The sequence below is a fragment of the Hyla sarda genome, chromosome 2 (assembly GCF_029499605.1).
Source record: "Hyla sarda isolate aHylSar1 chromosome 2, aHylSar1.hap1, whole genome shotgun sequence".
Taxonomy (NCBI): domain Eukaryota; kingdom Metazoa; phylum Chordata; class Amphibia; order Anura; family Hylidae; genus Hyla; species Hyla sarda.
The window spans coordinates 459,535,277-459,553,849 of record NC_079190.1 but is presented as its reverse complement, the minus strand read 5'-3'; the positions used below and the strand labels follow the sequence as shown (position 1 = coordinate 459,553,849).

Genomic DNA, 18,573 nt, shown 5'->3' with positions numbered 1-18,573 from the left:
GTTCACACGTTGGAAGTTCCATAGCAAAACTTTCCAAAGGAATTATGGAATTCTATTCTGCCGGAGAAAGGTCCTGGAACTTAACTTTAGAGAATAGAATGACGCCAATTGTCCCGAATAACTGGACTACAAGGCCATGTTCATACAATGGAATTTCCAAGCAGAATCTGGAGGAGAAATTCCACTGCAGCAGGGTCACATTGTTTACTATTGGATTCTGCTGCACCATGCACACGGTGACATTTCTGCAGCAGAAACATCGGCCCCGGAAATTCCGATTCCGGCCTCTGCCGTTGGAATTGACATGTCAAGTAGAGATGAACGAACTTACAGTAAATTCGATTCGTCACGAACTTCTCGGCTCGGCGTTTGCTGACTTTTCCTGCATAAATTAGTAAAGCTTTCCGGTGCTCTGGTGGGCTGGAAAAGGTGGATACAGTCCTAGGAAAGAGTCTCCTAGGACTGTATCCACCTTTTCCAGCCAACGGGAGCACCTGAAAGCTGAACTAATTTACGCAGGAAAAGTCATCAACTGCCGAGCCGAGAAGTTCGTGACGAATCGAATTTACTGTAAGTTCGCTCATCTCTAATGTCAAGTCATTTGGTGGAATTATCTCAGAAATGCATTGCAGTTTATGGAGACTGCGCATTACAGAGCAGTCCTAGCACAAGCATGTTCTGCCGGCGCACGTCATTTGCGGAATGTTCGGCCGTGTGAAAATAGCCTAAGGGTACTTTCATGCTAGGGAAATTGCACAATGTAATTCTGGGCAGAATTTAGGTAGTATGAATGTACCCTTATAGTCCAGTTATCAAAGACATGCCATGTAACAAGGACCTGTGCGTGGATCACATGACCAGCACAGAGTTTTTTTTTTCCATTCGCAAAAGTGAGCATTGAAGCTTTTCACTAAATGACAGCAAGTAGAGATTTTGAAAACCCATGAGGACTATAGGAAGTACCTTTTAAAGTCTACATAGTAAAAAGCTTTATTCCCTGTTGCCATGAACATCCCCTTTAGGGTCTATTCACACACACGAACTGCTGCAGATTTGAAACTGCAGTTTTTGACCACATGGATGTGAAGATTATAGTTCTAAGGTCCCATTTCCAAGATGTTTTGGGGTTACATCACTGCTACACATCGAAGAGGTAATCGGCACATACTGAATATGCCAATTTATATACTATGGGGGAAACGCAGTAAGTCATTTATAAATAAAAGTGTGATGCCAACGCTAAAAGCTATCCCTAGAATAGGTGATAAGGGTCTATTCACATGGCAGAATTTCCGCTTGCAAAATTCTGCCTCAAATTAAAGCCCATAGACTTCTATGGGATTCCGCACTCCCATTCACATTTCTGAATTCCCGCTTGCGGTATTCCACAAGCGGAAATATAGAAGTGTGTATGGAAGTGCAGAATCCCATAGAAGTCTGTGGGCTTTGATTTGAAGGGGAATTTCACAAGTGGAATTCCGCAAGCGGGAATTCTGCCCTATGAGTAGACTGATTGCTGGGGGTCAATGCCAAATTTTCCCACATATCTCCTCAATGGCATAATAACCACTTGTGCAGGTTATTGTGTTACCTGTCCAATGTCCCCTCATTCTAGAAGGAAAAATGGACGCCAGCCATCAACTTATAAACACCCAGAAATTTATACACATACAGCTAAAATAACATTTTTGCACCATATTCGGGTTTGTTGCCGGACAGAAAACAGCGGCATACCACAGTTTTCAGTTTGGCTACAAAACCGGCTAAAGTGCAAAAATGAGCCGATCGGAGTCACTATCTGACCATATAAAGAAAACCTGGTGTAAATGCTTTGATTTAATAAATTATTTGATTATGCTACAGAGTTAGTGTAGTTCATAATATAGTGTCTGTACCTGTGTTTCATGGGGGTTTCAATATTTATTTTTAATAGCAAACAAATGTCATCTCAAGTTTTCACAGGTTGCAGTGCGGCCCAAGACATTACATCAATAGTCAGGTGATCAGACTTTGCTTCAAGGGGTGGAGCAACTGCTGGGTAGGAGGGAGATCATTCTCCAGTGAATTCTAGTTTTGCAACAGCTGGAGGCACCCTGGTCAGAAAACACTGGTCTATTGCATTAAAAGATCACAGGTGCGCTTCAGTGGGTGGGTGGCTGATGTGTGAGAGGGAGAAAAGTGACATCACACTTACAAGTAATTATGGGATTTGTAGTTGGAGGAAGGGAACACCAACAGGAAATCACCAATTCACAAAAAGATAGCAACAGCATTATGGTAATCTCACAACATACCATTTAGCACCAAAACAAGCACAGATCCTTCCTAATCATGTCCATTATTGTCTGCCAGGTATGTACTGAAATCACCTTGGTGATAAGGTGGATTGCCCTTTAAAAGGGGTACTCCGGCCCTTATACATCTTATCCCCTTTCCAAAGGATAGGGGATAAGATGTATGATCACGCACCCACCTTTGTGAGCTCTCTGCAATGCTGGAGGTTCCAAGTGTGGCCGTTACGCCCCCTCCCATAGACTTGCATTGAGGGGGTGGGGCGTGACGTCACACGGGGGTGGAGTCGTGATGTCACGACACTCTGGCCCCGTGGTCGTCACGATTCACACTCTGAGCCTCCAGCTGGGTGCGGAATGAGATTGCAGGGGTCCCCAGCGATCATACATCTTATCTATTCTTTGGACAGGGGATAAGATGTATTAGGGCCAGAGTACCCCTTTAATGGTAATATGTTTTTTTTATTTGTTGGCCCACTTACATAATTTCTGCAGCGACTTTGTGTTACATAAGAAGGTTTCTGTTAATAATTTTACAATTATTCTTTTTTGTTCTTTGGAATATATGCCTTTTCACCTTCTAGTTTCTTTTTCTGGTTATTAAATAGTGTTACCCTAAAATAGACCTTTATTGTGTTGGTTGTCTATTTGTATATTTTAGTGTAACTGTACTATGCCAATGATTGGGTGGTATAAAAACAGTTAACTCACCAACGCTTGTAACTCTCTTCCTGCAGGTAAGACAGTAAAATAAAATACACAAAGAGAAAAAACAAAGCGAAAACACTACATCGTAGGAAGTAAAATACAAATACACAGATGTAATTACTACAGTTCTAAGGAGTCAATATTGACACAGCATTATCTCAGCACACATGACAGTGAATGAAGCACCTCTGCACTAAAAACATAAAAGAATGATCATTGTACAGAGGAAAGTATATGCTAAACTCAAAGCTAGAAGGCTAGTGTGTCCCAACGTTTTTCACCTTACGCAACCCCTTGGAAAAGATAGTTTGCCTTTCCTGTAAGTAGTACCCCTTTTTAAAGGTAGTTTGCCCCCACCCCCATAGGTAGGACCCCTTTTGGTAGTACCCCCCCCCCCCCCTTTGCTGTAAGTAGGATGCCACTTAAAGGGGTACTCCGGTGAGTGTTTAAGAGTTATTAACGCTTAAAGTGACGGTGGTCAGAATTGCGAAAAAGGGCTCAGTCCTTAAGGGGATAAAGCCAAGCGACAAGCTCTCTTCAGCACCTGTGCTGACCTGGGCTGGTCTGAAAACCTTGAGTGGCCCAAGAAGGGGGATGAAAGGACCCCCAATTACATAAAAGTTCAGACCCAGACTGCCCAAGATCCCTCGCAAGTTAAAGGGGTACTCCGGTGGAAAACTTTTTTTTTTTTTATCAACTGGTGCCAGAAAGTTAAACAGATTTGTAAATAACATCTATTAAAAAAATCTTAATCTTTCCAGTACTTATTAGCTGCTGAATACTACAGAGGAAATTATTTTGTTTTTGGAAGATAGTGTTCTCTGCTGACATCACAAGCACAGTGCTCTCTGCTGATTTCCTCTGTAGTATTAAGCAACTAATAAGTACTGGAAGGATTAAGATTTTTTGAATAGAAGTAATTTCCAAATCTGTTTAACTTTCTGGCACCAGTTGATAAAAAAAAAAAAAAAAAAAAAAAACTGTTTTCCACCGGAGTACCCCTTTAAGGTAGTCTCCCTGTAGGAAGGACACCCTTGAGGTAGTTTACCCCCTCCACACAGGACCCCACTGAAGAGGAGTGTGTTCTATCTTGGGGACAAGCACCATGATGTCACTCATTGGGCACATCTTAGAGGAAGTAACACTCCTGGCCTCTAGTGACTGCAGGCTGGGTCATGCCTGCGGCCTAGATACCTTAAAGCAGACAGGTTAGGATAGGATGTCTGTAGTGATGTTACGCCAAAGGTGTCCTAGTGCATCCAAATCTACACCAGTGGAATGCTGCAGCACGCCTGGTGCGTTCTCATGGCACCCCAGTTTAAAACCACTGACTAAAGAACAGGCAAAAACAACATCTGGGTCAAGAAAAATGCTACCTACAAGTGTAGGACAGCAGAAGATCATATGTCTTACAACAATACAATGATATTACAGCATATCACAGCCCATATTCGATCCACTGCACTGATTGATATAAAAACTACAAATGGAAGGTATGCCGGGACTACCGTACCCAGATATAGCAGGGAGTTGACGGACTCACGGAATATGGCTCCTAGACCAAGGCGGTGCACGGCTCAGACCAATAGCAGAAGATCCAATAAAACAAACTTAGGAATGAGATGTCTGCAGCAGGCCGTGCCTGTGCGCTGTATTTGCTGACAATAAAGTTGCGTTGGACTGATGATGTGTGCTGCAGACATCTCATTCCTAAGTTTGATATAAAAAAAATAAGAATTGCTCCAAGAAAATCTTGGAGCAATGACCATACATGCACTACAATTAAACCCCCTGCAGTTACAGGTTATAAAGGGTACCAAACGGCGACTACAAAAATTACTGTATAATGTTCTCCCCTGCAGCTTTTGTATTAGGCTCAGTTCACATCACGTTTTTTGCAATACAGTTTCCGTATCAGGTTTTTGATGAAAAACGGATTCCTCAAAACCGGACTAAACTGTATCAAAACGTGTATACAAATTTTAACCCTGTAAACGGTTTTAAAAAATGATGTCCGGTTGCATCTGTTTTTAAGAGGAAAAAAAAATAAAAACGTATACGTTTTTAACTTTTCACTCCATTATGAATAAAGTTTCACTTGTTTGATTGAAATTCCAAGAAAAAAAAACTTTCGGTGTCAAAAAAAACAGATGGAACCGTACACATACACTTCTGCATGGTTCCCATTGACTTGCATGTAAAAAAAAAAACAAAAAAAAAACAATACGGTTTACAAACTGTTTTTCACCCGGACCAATGGTTTTTGGTACGTGATAAAAAAAAAAAATGGACAAAACCGTACAAGATGCAAAACAGACACAACCAGATGCATCTTTTGGCATACGGTTTTCAATGTAAAGTCAAATCATATGGTTTTCAATACGGTTCTGTACAGTTTTCACATTGAAAACGTATACGGGAACTGTATTGCACAAACGTGGTGTGAACCCAGCCTTACACATGCACAGTCCTTTGGATGTCCAGGCATGCTGGGAGTAGTAGTTTTGCAATAGCTGGAAGCACACTGGAAACACTGCCCTATAGTCTATAATGTATGGAGGAAAATCCTCACTATAATTTCAGGAAAACCTAAGCAGCTGACAACACATTTACCTTCATTCCTGGGAGACGGAGATGTAAATCTCCATTTATCCTACGGTCCCTCCACACCCTGCATTGTTCACTGCATATTTAATGCGTTGCTGCCAAGTTGCAGGATCTGCCCTGACCTCCTCCCTCATTACACAAATATTACTATGAATTCCACTCACAGTCCACACCGCCCCATATGACCTACACCAAGGGCCAGCTAGCCTCCAGCAAGTCCTGTGACCGAAAACACAACGGAAAGAGTAGACCTGTTATGGAATAGACAAGTTATAAAAGAAGTCTATTCCGTACTCACCGGAGCACAATTATGGGGGGGTAGAGTTATCATTGCTTTTAGAGCATTTTTTGTTGTCTATGTTTTGGCGCAGTTCAGACGCAAGCAGAATATGTAGCGACTTTGAGTCTTTTGATATTGACCGTTTTACTCTTTTTTCCTACCCGTAGAACTTTTTCTTTTTGACCATGCAGTGGTCACGTATTTATCATTTGCGACTTATCAAAAGTTCCTATTTTGTGCACAAAAGTACTTTTGAGGCGCAAAGCTACACCACCTACCAGTAGGCGTGAGAATAATTTCTACCTTCCACAATTCAACCTTTAACCCCTTGTGGACGACAGCGTCCCACTCCCCCTTCTAGAACACGTGCTTAGGAGCTGAGCGCAGGTCATAGCTGGGTGGTCCTGGCAGCTATCTGCCACCAGGACCCATCTCTAATGCCAGACATCACTGATCACGGCGATGCCCTGCTTTAACCCCTCATACACCACAATCTAATTTTATAAAAGAAAAAATGTCCCAGCAGCTCTGTGAAAGTAAAAACACCTAACCTTCCATATTCTGGACCCGGGAAAGTGTCTACTTCCCTCCCTCACAAGCGTCTAGATAAAGTGTATGTGGTAGAGCTTTTCCCACCACAGCAGAGCTGCGCAAAATTCATCATCCTGCTGCACCTTCTTGATAAATAAGATGCACACTAGTCAAACCCACCATCCAAATAAACGTGGGAAAATTGCTCTACCGTAGACATTCTTTGATAAATCTGGACCTATATATATATTTTTTTTTTGTGGGAATAGATTCAGGATCTTTTTTTTCCCATTTAAATCTTGCTCAAACTGAATTTGGGGTTCAATGGGCTGTTCTATTCAATGACCGAAAGTTATTTTTTGTATGCAGGCTCATAAAATCAGTGATAAGGCCACACACTGGACTCCTAACACATACTACTTATACATGTCAACTGTATATATAGGGTAGTCAAATAAACTCTAACCCACCCCCATCTCCCCATCTGCAAGGGTCTGGGCTTTTGTGTAAAGTCCCTTGCAAGTTATTGGGGAGTGTGCCGATCCAGCTTAAATTTTTTTTTAAATAAAATAAATCAAAAACACCATTTTTGCCAGATACACCCACATCACAGGTCCAACAACAATCTCTGCATCGTAGCTCAGCCCCACCTTGGTCTGCATCTTCAGGTGAAAGCCTCAGTTCAGATGGCAAGCCACCCCAAAAGTAACACACCGTTGGCTGTCTGGGCATGCTGGGATTAGTAGTTTTGCAACAGCTGGAGGGGCACAGTTTGGAGACCACTGATGTAATGCATGGCAGGCCTAGGTCAGTCGGAGTGGTTCTTTAATGTAAATTATAGAAGGCGGCCTGAGCAGAGGATCCCCCTCTATGACAACCATATGCCCTAAGAATGAACATGGGAAAGGGCTATCTTCACGAGCCAACCCTTTATTACTGCGCCATATTTATCACAACGTAACACACGAGTACCGATAACTTTATTCTTCTTGCACCACTTCTAGCGCACACCGTTAACAAATCTGCAACTTTTTATGACATCTCGTAGCCAAGGCTCTTCTGCTAGAAACTTCTGAAAATTGTCAAAGCCGGAGATGTAAAGCATTGAGGGCACATTAAATATCGCACGCGCCGCGCTCTCCACTGTCATTTGTTGGTGCATTTAGCTTTGTAAATCTCCTATAAAGGCTGAAAGGTGGAGTGTTGGGACCAGTAATACTCACTTTAAGTGCTTGCTGAAGTACTTGAAGATCATTAATCCCGGTGATCTCCCTCAGCTGATTTATAAATGTCTGCTGGTGCTGGAACACAAAAACATCAGGAAGACATGTTAATACGGACACTGCAAATAGGATCACAATTGGACAGCACAGCAGCTGGAAAGTGAGACTGGGGTCTTCTGTGCTGACCTCAAGTGGCCAGTAGGAGAACTGCAATATTTTTATATGCAGTCAGGGTTCCATGTATTAAATGTGTGTTTTGCATAAAAAAGAAAAAAAAAAAAGCTTCCAAAGAAACGTTACTTTAAAGGGGTTATCCAGAATTTTTTCTGGCTCCAGAAAGTTAAACAGATTTGTAAATTACTTCTATTACAAAATCTTAATCCTTTCAGTACTTATGAGCTTCTGAAGTTTAGGTTGTTCTTTTCTGTCTAAGTGCTCTCTGATGACACGTGTCTCGGGAAACGCCCAGTTTAGAAGAGGTTTGCTATGTGAATTTGCTTCTAAACTGGGCGGTTCCCGAGACAGGTGTCATCAGAGAGCACTTAGACAGAAAAGAACAACCTTAACTTCAGAAGCTCATAAGTACTGAAAGGATTAAGATTTTTTAATAGAAGTAATTTACAAATCTGTTTAACTTTCTGGAACCAGTTGATATATATATATATAAAAAAAAAAGTTTTTACTGGAATACCGCTTTAAAATAATAGGGCTCTGTTATAGAAGATCTGCAGAGCACATATGTACAATCCTGGGAAGCCACTTGCCAAAACTACCAGATGCCAAAACTACCTTTGTTCGCTCCCCCGGTAACCCACTCCGGTCTCCGGCGCGATCCTCATCCTGGTTGCCGGTGGTCGGCGAGTCATACTGCACTCAGCCAATCATCGGCCGCAGGAAAGTCCCGACACCTTCGGCTGGGGCCGAAAAAGTCACACTGCCGCTCAGCCTATCGCCGGCCGAGTCGGGACTTCGCTGCGGCCGGAGATTGGCTGAGTGCAGTATGACTCGCCGACCACCAGCAACCAGGAAGAGGATCGCGGCAGAGACCGGAGTTGGTTACCGGAGGTACCGGGGGAGCAAAGGAAGGCATGTATCTATTTTTATTTTTTTATTTTTTTTACTGCCAGCAGTATGGAGGACGATTTTTCTATTCTGGAGTTCTCCGTTAAATGGGCACTGTCACCAACTTTATTTTGTGATATGTTGTAGTACTTATGTACTACAACATATCTCTAATATACTTTTATTTATTTTTTTCATTAAAAAGGTTTAATTTACATTTAAAAACCGGCTACTGAAAAAGGACTGATTTTGGAGTGGCAATCAGTCCTTTTTCAGTTAGGCTGCACTCGCTCCCTGCCTGTCAATCAGACAGGCGGGAGCGAGCGCATAGGCTCCCCGGCCACTGGCTGGGAGGCCACTCCTCCCGCACATCGCCGCCGCCTTGTTGCCGCCGCTGCAGTAACTGCAAGTGTAATGAGGGAACGGGGTATGCGGGGCGGGGGGGGAGGAGATAACGGGCTAGCAAAAAAAAAAAAAATAGGATGGTGGGAGCTACCCTTTAAGTCATTTAGTTTACACTGAAATCTGCAGTTTCACCAAAGATGCGCAGGATACCGTACGTGTGAATATATCCCTAAGATTGGTTGGGGTGTCAGTGCTGAGACCCCCTCTGATCGCTACTTCTAGCTTCACTTGCCAGCTGAGTGATTAGCTAAGCAGCAATGTTACGTGTTGACCACAGTACAGGGAAGTGAGGTGTGAGGCTGAGAGTGGGCACCGCAATAAGTGAGGCTGCGGGGGAGCCAGAGAGGTTTAAGTACAAGCTTTTTCTTTTTTGCAGACAGTTTGTGCTTACTTATAATCTCTTGCTAATTGGACCTGTCGGCAGGAAAACAGAGGAGCAAGTTAGCACATTGCTAGATCAGACCAGTCATCATGATTCTGGGCATACATTTTTACCTCCACAGTTCTTTCCAGTGATGACATAAACCTAATTTGCATAATAACAAAAAGGCTTTTAAGTGCCCAATTAGCCCTCATAACAGCCCAGTATGTGAAAAGAAAAATGTTATAGGGATCAGTAATATTTATTTTTTTTTTCTTTTTTTTTTAAGTTTTGAATTTTACATTTGTAAAACATGTCGGAAACAAAATAAATGTGGTACTGCTGTAATCAGGTCAACCTAAAGTATCAAAATACCATGTAACAAGACCACAAGGTGAATGGTGTAAAAAATAAACCCCCAAAATTTGCAATATCCCACTCACAAATAAAATTTTCTTTGTTTCGGAGCATATAATACAAAGTACAATTGGTCCCGCAAAAAACAATTCCTCATATGGGTCTGTATATGGAAAAATAAGAGTTATGGTTACTATAGGGAAAGGAGGAAAAAACTAAACCGCAAAAATTTAAATTAACTAATAAAGACCTTTAAAATTATTTTGTGTACCAGGACAAGTGGATCTTCATGAGGGACAAGTAGATTTTGCTCCATTTTAGTCCCTTGGATAGGTAGTTTTTATTAAAAAAAATAAAATAAATTACCACACCCCTGCAGTATCCCATGAATGGAGAAGCGGTAATCCCTTGTTTGTTCTCGTTTTCACTTCAGCAGAACGGGGCTCTTTGTTTTGGTAACGTGGACACATACACAATGACGACACCTATAACACTTCCTTCCCGAAGCTGAATGAGTGTATAAATATTGGACAGCATACAGTTACTTCTGTTATTTTGTATTTAGTTTTGTATTTAGTTTGCATCTTGATTTTCCTTTTAATAGATCGTCTAACCGTTTCAGGTTCTCTGTGGTCTATGAATAAAAACACTCATGTTTAGGTGATAAGCCCTTATGCCTGTTTAACCGCTTAAGTACACAGCCCATTTTATTTTTGCATGTTTGTTTTTTGCTCCTTCTAAAAATCATAGCTCTTTTATATTTTCATCCACAGACTCACTGGCGCAACCAGTAGTCCTTTGTAATGATATCACTCATTTTACCATAAAATGTGTGGCACAACCAAAAAATTTATTTGTTTTAAAAAATCTCTAACTTTTTAACCAGCTTAATATGTTTAAAATCCCTATATTCCCCTAGAGTGGACTATATGATGTGACGTCGTCTTCCTATGTGGTCCCTGGTCCTTTCCTTGCCGTGTGGGTGGGTGGACAGAGCCACTGGAAGAGTTTCTGGTTAAGCCCTGTTGTGTGCGAGGAAAAATATTAGGACACTGTGGTGCAGATGATTGGCAGCAGGTATATGGGTAATGTGCACGATTAGTCCTCATGCAAATATCCTGTATCTGAACTGATGCCGGTATCTGCATCAGGGCTCGTTCACAGGGCCATTAAGAAGGGAGCTCCAACGGGAGGACAGGAGTTGAGCAGAGAGAAGAAAAATAAAGTGCATTTTTTTTTTTCTTCGCTCAACTAAGCTCAAGAGCCGAACGGACCCAAAACGGGTCAGAGCACAACAGCAGTGTGAACGTCAAGAGTTATTTTTTTCTTTCCACCAGCAAAAGTGTCTGGGAATGATGGGGGTTGTAGATATGCAACACCTGGAGGCTCACTTTTTGGGAAGACACTGCTTTATGGGTGTCCTCCCCAGGGGAGAGGGCCCAAATTGTAATAACTCATTTTTCATTTTTTTTCTCTTTTCCGATCCGTGTATCCTGTGGATTACTGCGGATTCGGGGACTACGTCGATGGCCAGCGATTTATTTATTTATCTTTTAATAAAATGGTTAACGAGGGTTGGTGAGGGAGTGTTTTTGGAATTAAAAATGTATAAAACATGTGTTGTGTTTTATTTTTATTTATTTTACAGGCTTAGTAGTGGAAGCAATCTTATAGATGGAATTCATTACTAAGCCAGGGCTTAGAGTTAGCCCCAAAACCAGCTAACGATAACCCCCAATGATTACCCCGGTACCCATTGCCACAGGCGTGCTGGGAAGAGCCGGTACAAACAATCACGGAGTGTCAAAAATGGCACTCCTGGGCCTAGGTGGAAACCGGCTGGCATTATTTAGGCTGGTGAGGGCCAATAACAATGGTCCTAACCCACCCTGGTAATGTCAGGCTGTTGCTGCTTCGTTGGTATCTGGAAAGTGGATTGTTCATCGGAAACTTTCCAGGAAACTGTTCATCTAGGAATGCCCAGACCTGACACCCATAATGTGGTGGTGGCACCATCTTGCTGGAAAAACTCAGGGAACGTGCCAGCTTCAGTGCATAAAGAGGGAAACACATCATCATGTAGCAATTTCCCATATCCAGTGGCCTTAAGGTTTCCATTGATGAAGAATGGCCCCACAATCTTTGTACCCCATATACCACACCATACCATCAATGTTTGCGTTCCAACAGTCTTGGAGGGATCTATCCGATGTGGGTTAGTGTCAGACCAATAGCGGTGGTTTTGTTTGTTAACTTCACCATTCACATAAAAGTTTGCCTCATCACTGAACAAAATCTTCTGCGTAAACTGAGGGTCCTGTTCCAATTTTTGTTTTGCCCATTCTGCAGCACCTGAAACTACGGATACTGGAAGCCTGTGCTAGAATTTCTCCTGCGGTGTTGCTATCAGTGTGTGAAGAGTGGGAGAAGAGGGTTGCATTGACAATCCAACACAATGGACAGCACATTGAACACATTTTATAAGTGGTCAGAAACTTGTAAATAACTCATGAAAGAATAAAGTTACTTTAAAATCAAGCACATCATTGTTTTTCTTGTGAAATTCCCAATAAGTTTGATTTGTCACATGACCCTCTTCCTAATGAAAAAACAAAAGTTGGATTCAAAATGTTCGACTTCAAAATGGCCGCCATGGTCACCACCCATCTTGAAAAGTTTCCCTCCTCACATATACTAATGTGCCACAAACAGGAAGTTAATATCACCAACCATTCCCATTTTATTAAGGTGTATTCATATAACTGGCCCACCCTGTACAACTCCCATGATGGGAGTTGAAGTACCAGCACAGAGGGACAAATTGCAGTGGATCTCACTCCTGAGATCAGCTACGATCTTCACTTATCAGGCAGAGAAGCAGGCAGCATGGCTTATAAAATCATGGCTTTGCCCAAGCTGAAGCACAGGAATGGACAAAGTCCAGCGCTCCTCTGTGCTCCTCTCCTGTCCGATAGCACTCCTCTGTGCTCCTCTCCTGTCTGATAGCACTCCTCTGTGCTCCTCTCCTGTCTGATGGCACTCCTCTGTGCTCCCTCCTGCCTGATAGGACTCATCTGTGCTCCTCTCCTGCCTGATAGGACTCATCTGTGCTCACTCCTGTAATTCATTAATCTGCCGTGGCTTCTTATAAAGGAATGGTAGCTATTTACCATCATGAGACTTTACTTGTTTACAAACTACTATGACAGGGCGGATCTGTGGAATGTTTGCTCTCGCCCTGGTGCTCCTTGGCATTCCAGACCAGTGTTTCCTTCCAGATTTACACACCTATTAAGAACATTCTCAGTAAAGAGAGCAACAAAGTGTAGTGGAATTTATTACTGCAGACGCCATGTGATCTCAAATACTTCCCATTGAGCCATAAAACTGTATTAGTTGCCTCTGATCAACCTGTGTTCACGTTCCACCGTTGTATGTAAACAAACACTGCAGTAATGGTCGCCCTAAGATCTGATATTGGGGTGAATTAAACGGTACAGACAAGCTCCTATCTTGTGTGTCAGCCATGATCTGCTGCATCTACTAGATCAGTGATTCCCAACCGGGAAGGGTGCCGTGGGACACCGGGGTGCCGTGGTATTTTGCTGTGAATTTAAAAATTTTTGAAATTTCCCGCTACAGCCTGCGCGCCTGTGACTCACGGCGCCGCAGGGGGGGGGGGGGGGGGGGGGTGGGGGGGGGGGAAAGGGAAGCCTGTGTGTGTACTGCGCACACAGCATCTCTCGGTGTCCCCAGCGTCCCCCTCCCTGCTGCGGCGCAGTGAGCAGAAAATGGTGCCCTGCTACACCGAAGAGGGGAAGATGCCGTGGAACTGCAAGCTGCGCCCCGTGCCAGCTTGCTTAAGGTACTGTACCCTTTCCACCCCTCTATTACGCGCCCCCCCCCCCCGTCACCCATTCCCCTCCCCATCATTCCACCCTCCTGTCATCCATGTCCGCCTTGTCCACCCCCGTGTCCGCCCCTGTCACCCATGTTCACCTCCCCTGTCCACGCCCCATTCTACCCTTTCACCCATGTCCACCCCCTATTCAACCCTGTCCCTTTGTGATGCCTCTTTTACCCCCCCCCCCACTGTTGTCCAAGTCCACCTTGGCCACCCCTCTGTCACCCATGCCCCCCCCCATCCACCCCTCTGACCACCGAGTCTACCCCTGTCACCCATGTCCACCCCTATTCACCTCTGTCCCTTTGTCACCCCTGTCCACCCCTCTTTTACCCCCTAATCACCCCTGTCCACCCCCTCTGACACCCTCTCTACCCCCATCTCCCATGTCCACCCCCCTGCCAGCCATGTTCACTCCCCAATCTACCCCGTCACCCATGTCCACACCCCTATTCACGCCATCACCCCTTTTAACCCCCTTGTCCATCTCCCATGTCCATCCCCCCCCTGTCATCCATGTCCACTTTGGCCACCCCTGTCACCCACATCCCCCCCCCCCCCTCTGGGCAACCCTCTGATTCCCCCCCCCCAGTCTACCCCTCTGTCAACCATGTCCACCCCCTAGTCACCCCTCTGACACCCTGTTCACGCCCCCGTCACACATGTCCACCCCACCTATTCACCTCAGTCCACCCCTCTGTCACCCCTGTCCACCCCTCTGACACCCTCTCTACCCCCCCATCTCCCATGTCCACCCCCCTGCCAGCCATGTTCACCCCCCAATCTACCCCGTCACCCATGTCCACACCCCTATTCACCCATCACCCCTTTTAACCCCCCTCGTTCATTCTCCCATGTCCATCCCCCCCCCCCCCTGTCATCCATGTCCACTTTGGCCACCCCTGTCACCCACATCCCCCCCCCCCCCCCTCTGGGCACCCTCTGATTCCCCCCCCCCCCCCCAGTCTACCCCTCTGTCAACCATGTCCACCCCCTAGTCACCCCTCTGACACCCTGTTCACGCCCCCGTCACACATGTCCACCCCCCCCTATTCACCTCAGTCCACCCCTCTGTCACTCCTGTCCACCCCTCTTTTACCCACTTGTCACCCTCCTGTCATCCATGTCCACCTTGGCCACCCCCTATCCGCCTTTCTGTCACCCCTCTCCATCCCCGTCACCCATGTTCACTCTCAATTGTCCACCCCTGACCACATCCTTGTCACCCATGCCCATCCCCTATTCACCCCTTTGTCACCCGTTACCACCTTGTCACGCCTGTCCACCCCTCTGCCACCCCCTACGCCGCCCGTCACCCATGTACACTCCTCTACAACCAATGTACACTCCTCTACACCCCTTTGTTACCCATTTACACTCCTCTGTCACGCATGTACACTCTTTTACAACCCTGTCACCCATGTACACTCTTCTACACCCCTCTGTCATCAATGGAAAAAAGTGTGGAACCTAATAGTTTTTTTTTAGCAGGTTTAAAGGTGGCTGGAAGAAATTGTCATGATGGCCCAGACCAGCTGAAGAATAAGAGGGAACAACGCTGATTATAGGAGATATCATTTGTGAGTTCTTGTCTAAAGAAAAACTTTAATCTACATACCCACAGATAAATATAGTGAATTTTGGGTATTGCAGAGCTTTTCCCTTTTTTTTTTTGCTCGGAGGGGTGCCCCAAGCTGAAAAAGGTTGAAAAACACTGTGCTAGATATATTACAAAAAAGTAGAAGACTTTTTGTATTCTGTAACAAATGGATACATAAAATCTAACATTGAAATGGTCACGGTTATCTTTAAAAAAAAAAAAAAAAAAAAAAAAACAACAAAAAAAAAAAAAACCTTCGGACATTTCAAAGAGACATCAAAAGTTTTGATTGTCCAGGGTCTGTGTGTTCAGACCTCCACTGGTTGCTAGGAAGAGGCAGGAGAAGCACTCAGCTATGCACTTCTCTCCAAATCTTTCTGCTAGAGATGCACTTTTTAGTATAGTCTAGGGAGCAAATCTTGTGCAGTAAGAATGTTGGGGACGCATCAAAAAAAGTTCTCTTTTTTTGTGACATTCTAAAGAAAAAGATTATTCAAGAGTACCTGTCACCAAATATAACTTTTAATATAGTGTTCCTTGTGTAATTAGCAGACACTTTCCCATTCACTTGCTTTTAAAATTATCAACATAAATAGGTTTAAAATGTAATATAAAAAACAAGAAATATATAGAGATAGTAGTCCGTTCGGCACTGCGGCTGTCCCCTTAAGCAGCTGGGGACATCAGGACCAGGGCTCTGTAGTATTGGTACTTGCTAATGTTGTGTTGGTGGTGCTCTGGCTTAAGGAATGTATAGCAAGTTCACATCAAAATCTGGAGAAAATAGAACAGCCAGTCACTCACCAAGTAGTTCTTTCTTCAGGCTTTATTTCATGCCGATGATGATACTCAATTACATGGGGGATACAGAAGGGAAGAGCAGGGGGGTACAGTGGCAACAAGCTCCGTTTCGCACACTTAAGTGCTTCGTCCGGCCACTAGGTGGCTGTTCTCTTCCCTGCCACAATTAATACGGTGAGTTTGGTCTCCTCCCGGCCTGGCAGGAGACAAAACTTGAAGTGCTTCTCTGCACTGAGCTCGATTGACAGCTGACAGAGCCTCAATGAAAACTGCAAAGAGCCTCATTGAAAGCTGCACAGAGCTTGAGGTCTTCTATTCATCACAGCGATGCAACCATGTGAGGGTGGAAGTGGTCCCCCAGCAGGCATCAATTATGTCACGCCTGCTGGGAAACGCCCACTCTTGCTGGGAGATTGTTCTAAGTGAGCAAGAATATAAGGTATGATACAGAGCTTTTTAAAGATCTGAAATGTTTTTTTTAAGGGCTGGAGGGGTAGTTAGGGAACAGTCTGAGTTAGTTTGGAAAAGTTTATTTGGTGACAGGTACTTTTTAAAGGAAAACTGTAGTGGTATATAACTGATACCCTATATTTTTTTTCCTTTCCATTTGCAGCTGGACAGGATTTTGCATAGGAGTAATTTTGAAGTTTATGAGAATAATTTTTTGTGTGCTTGTTTTACCTTTGCGGTTTTACTTGGCTAACCTCCTCCCACACGTCCTATGGAGTCATTCTTTGGCCATCTCTGTGTTACTGGGGTTAAAGGGGTTCTCCACTGCCCTGCCTTCCAGAGCTCCGTGACAGCGGTTGAGCCCCCTTCCCATAGACTTTCTTTGAGGGGGTGGGCGTGACGTCACGAGGGGGCGGCCTCAAACATGGAAGCCCGCACACAGCGTCCGGAGTAATAAACTTCCGGACGCTGCGAGTGGAGCTCTGGAAGCCTGGGCAGTGGAGAACCCCTTTAAATAAGAAAGATCTCCCTTTAACCCCTCCCCATTTTAATATTTTCACTTTCTTGTTTTACTTTTTTTTTTTTTTCAAAAGGAATTTGACCTTTTAATGTCTCAAAAGAAATTTCCTTTTTAATTTTATGTCCCCTCCTATAGACTTGCATTGAGGGGGTGGGGTGTGATGTCACAATACATCGGCCCGCGGTAATAACGCTGAACACTCGGCTTCCAGCACTGCGGAGAGTTCACAAAGGTGGGCGCGGAATGAAAGATTGCGGGGGTCCCCAGCGATGGGACCCCCCGCAATCAGACATCTTATCCCCTATCCTTTGGATAGGGGATAAGATGTCTTAGGGCCGGAGTACTTCTTTAAGACCATGTTCACACGGCAGAAATTCCGCAGAGATTTGTGAATTCCGTGGACGCATTAAATTTGGCCGGAATTCTGCATTTTTCAATCATTTACAGAATTTCTGCGGAATTTCTGCAGACTTTCCATATGCACTGTGGATTTCTGCCGAATTCAAAAAAAAAGTGCCCTAATTCATTGCAAAAGTAAAATTTTGCACAAAATCCTCATTTAGCAGAGAGAAACATTTTTGCACAGCGCGGAATGCAGAATTTTAGCTGCAGAATGTCTGCAACCAAAATTCTGTTGTGTGAACAGGACTGCAAAATCCCATTGGAGTGAATAGGCTTGAAACACATGCAGAATTTCCATGCGGATTTCAATGTGGAAAGCCATGCCTAAGACAGTTCATTCTTTTCATTAAAATGGCAGGCTATGACTAAAGGCCCTGTACACCCAGAGAACAGTCGTCCAACAATTTTATGCGTCCTAACCCAACCGCAGGTTTAACAGCCTGAACTCACAGCGCCACATGGGGTCTATGATGCTGTGAGTTTGGGTCAGTAAACCTGTGGTTGGATCTGGACACTGCTGAAATACACTCAATGGGGGAGATTTATCAAAACCTGTCAGGAGGAAAAGTTGACCAGTTGTCCATAGCAACCAATCAGCTGGCTTCTTTCATTTTTAACAAGGGCTCTGCAAAATGAAAGAAGCGATCTGATTGGTTGCTATGGGCAACATTTCCTTTGCACTGGTTTTGATAAATCTCTCCCAATGTTTTGGGATTTATCATCTACTCATTGGATTCATAATACCAGTTTTTCTAAATTAACCTTCAAAAATTTGGTCCCTATGATAACACTGCACCCAACAGTAACCAGGGCAGGAGACGGCAGTGCAGCGCCCATCAGAGTCTAAAAAATATAACTTGTTTTCACATTTCCTCTAAGCGGGGATAGATAGAGACAGATATAAATCTTTATTTGTACTCAGGGCTTCATACTCGTGTTTGTGGGCATACCCTGTAGATGGATGAAATAATATAAAAGGGAGGGATGGGCAGGTTCCACAAAACGTCACGTACGCCCCGCCTTAGGGTACCGGTGGGTTTATATACTCATGCACCCTGCCCACTGGCTTGC

At 44.1% G+C, this 18,573-nt stretch overlaps 1 protein-coding gene across 5 annotated transcripts in view; it reads right to left on the bottom strand.

Moving 5' to 3' along the window:
- Positions 1-18,573, bottom strand: part of USP25 (ubiquitin specific peptidase 25) — a 149,928-nt gene that overhangs the window by 103,367 nt on the left and 27,988 nt on the right. For 4 of the 5 annotated variants that reach the window (XM_056559404.1, XM_056559406.1, XM_056559408.1 and 1 more), the window contains exon 2: positions 7,641-7,718. The exons of the other annotated variant lie outside the window; for it this stretch is intronic. In XM_056559404.1, coding sequence (XP_056415379.1) covers positions 7,641-7,718 — 78 coding nt within the window. The remainder of the gene's footprint in view (positions 1-7,640; positions 7,719-18,573) is intronic. 5 annotated transcript variants of the gene reach the window in all.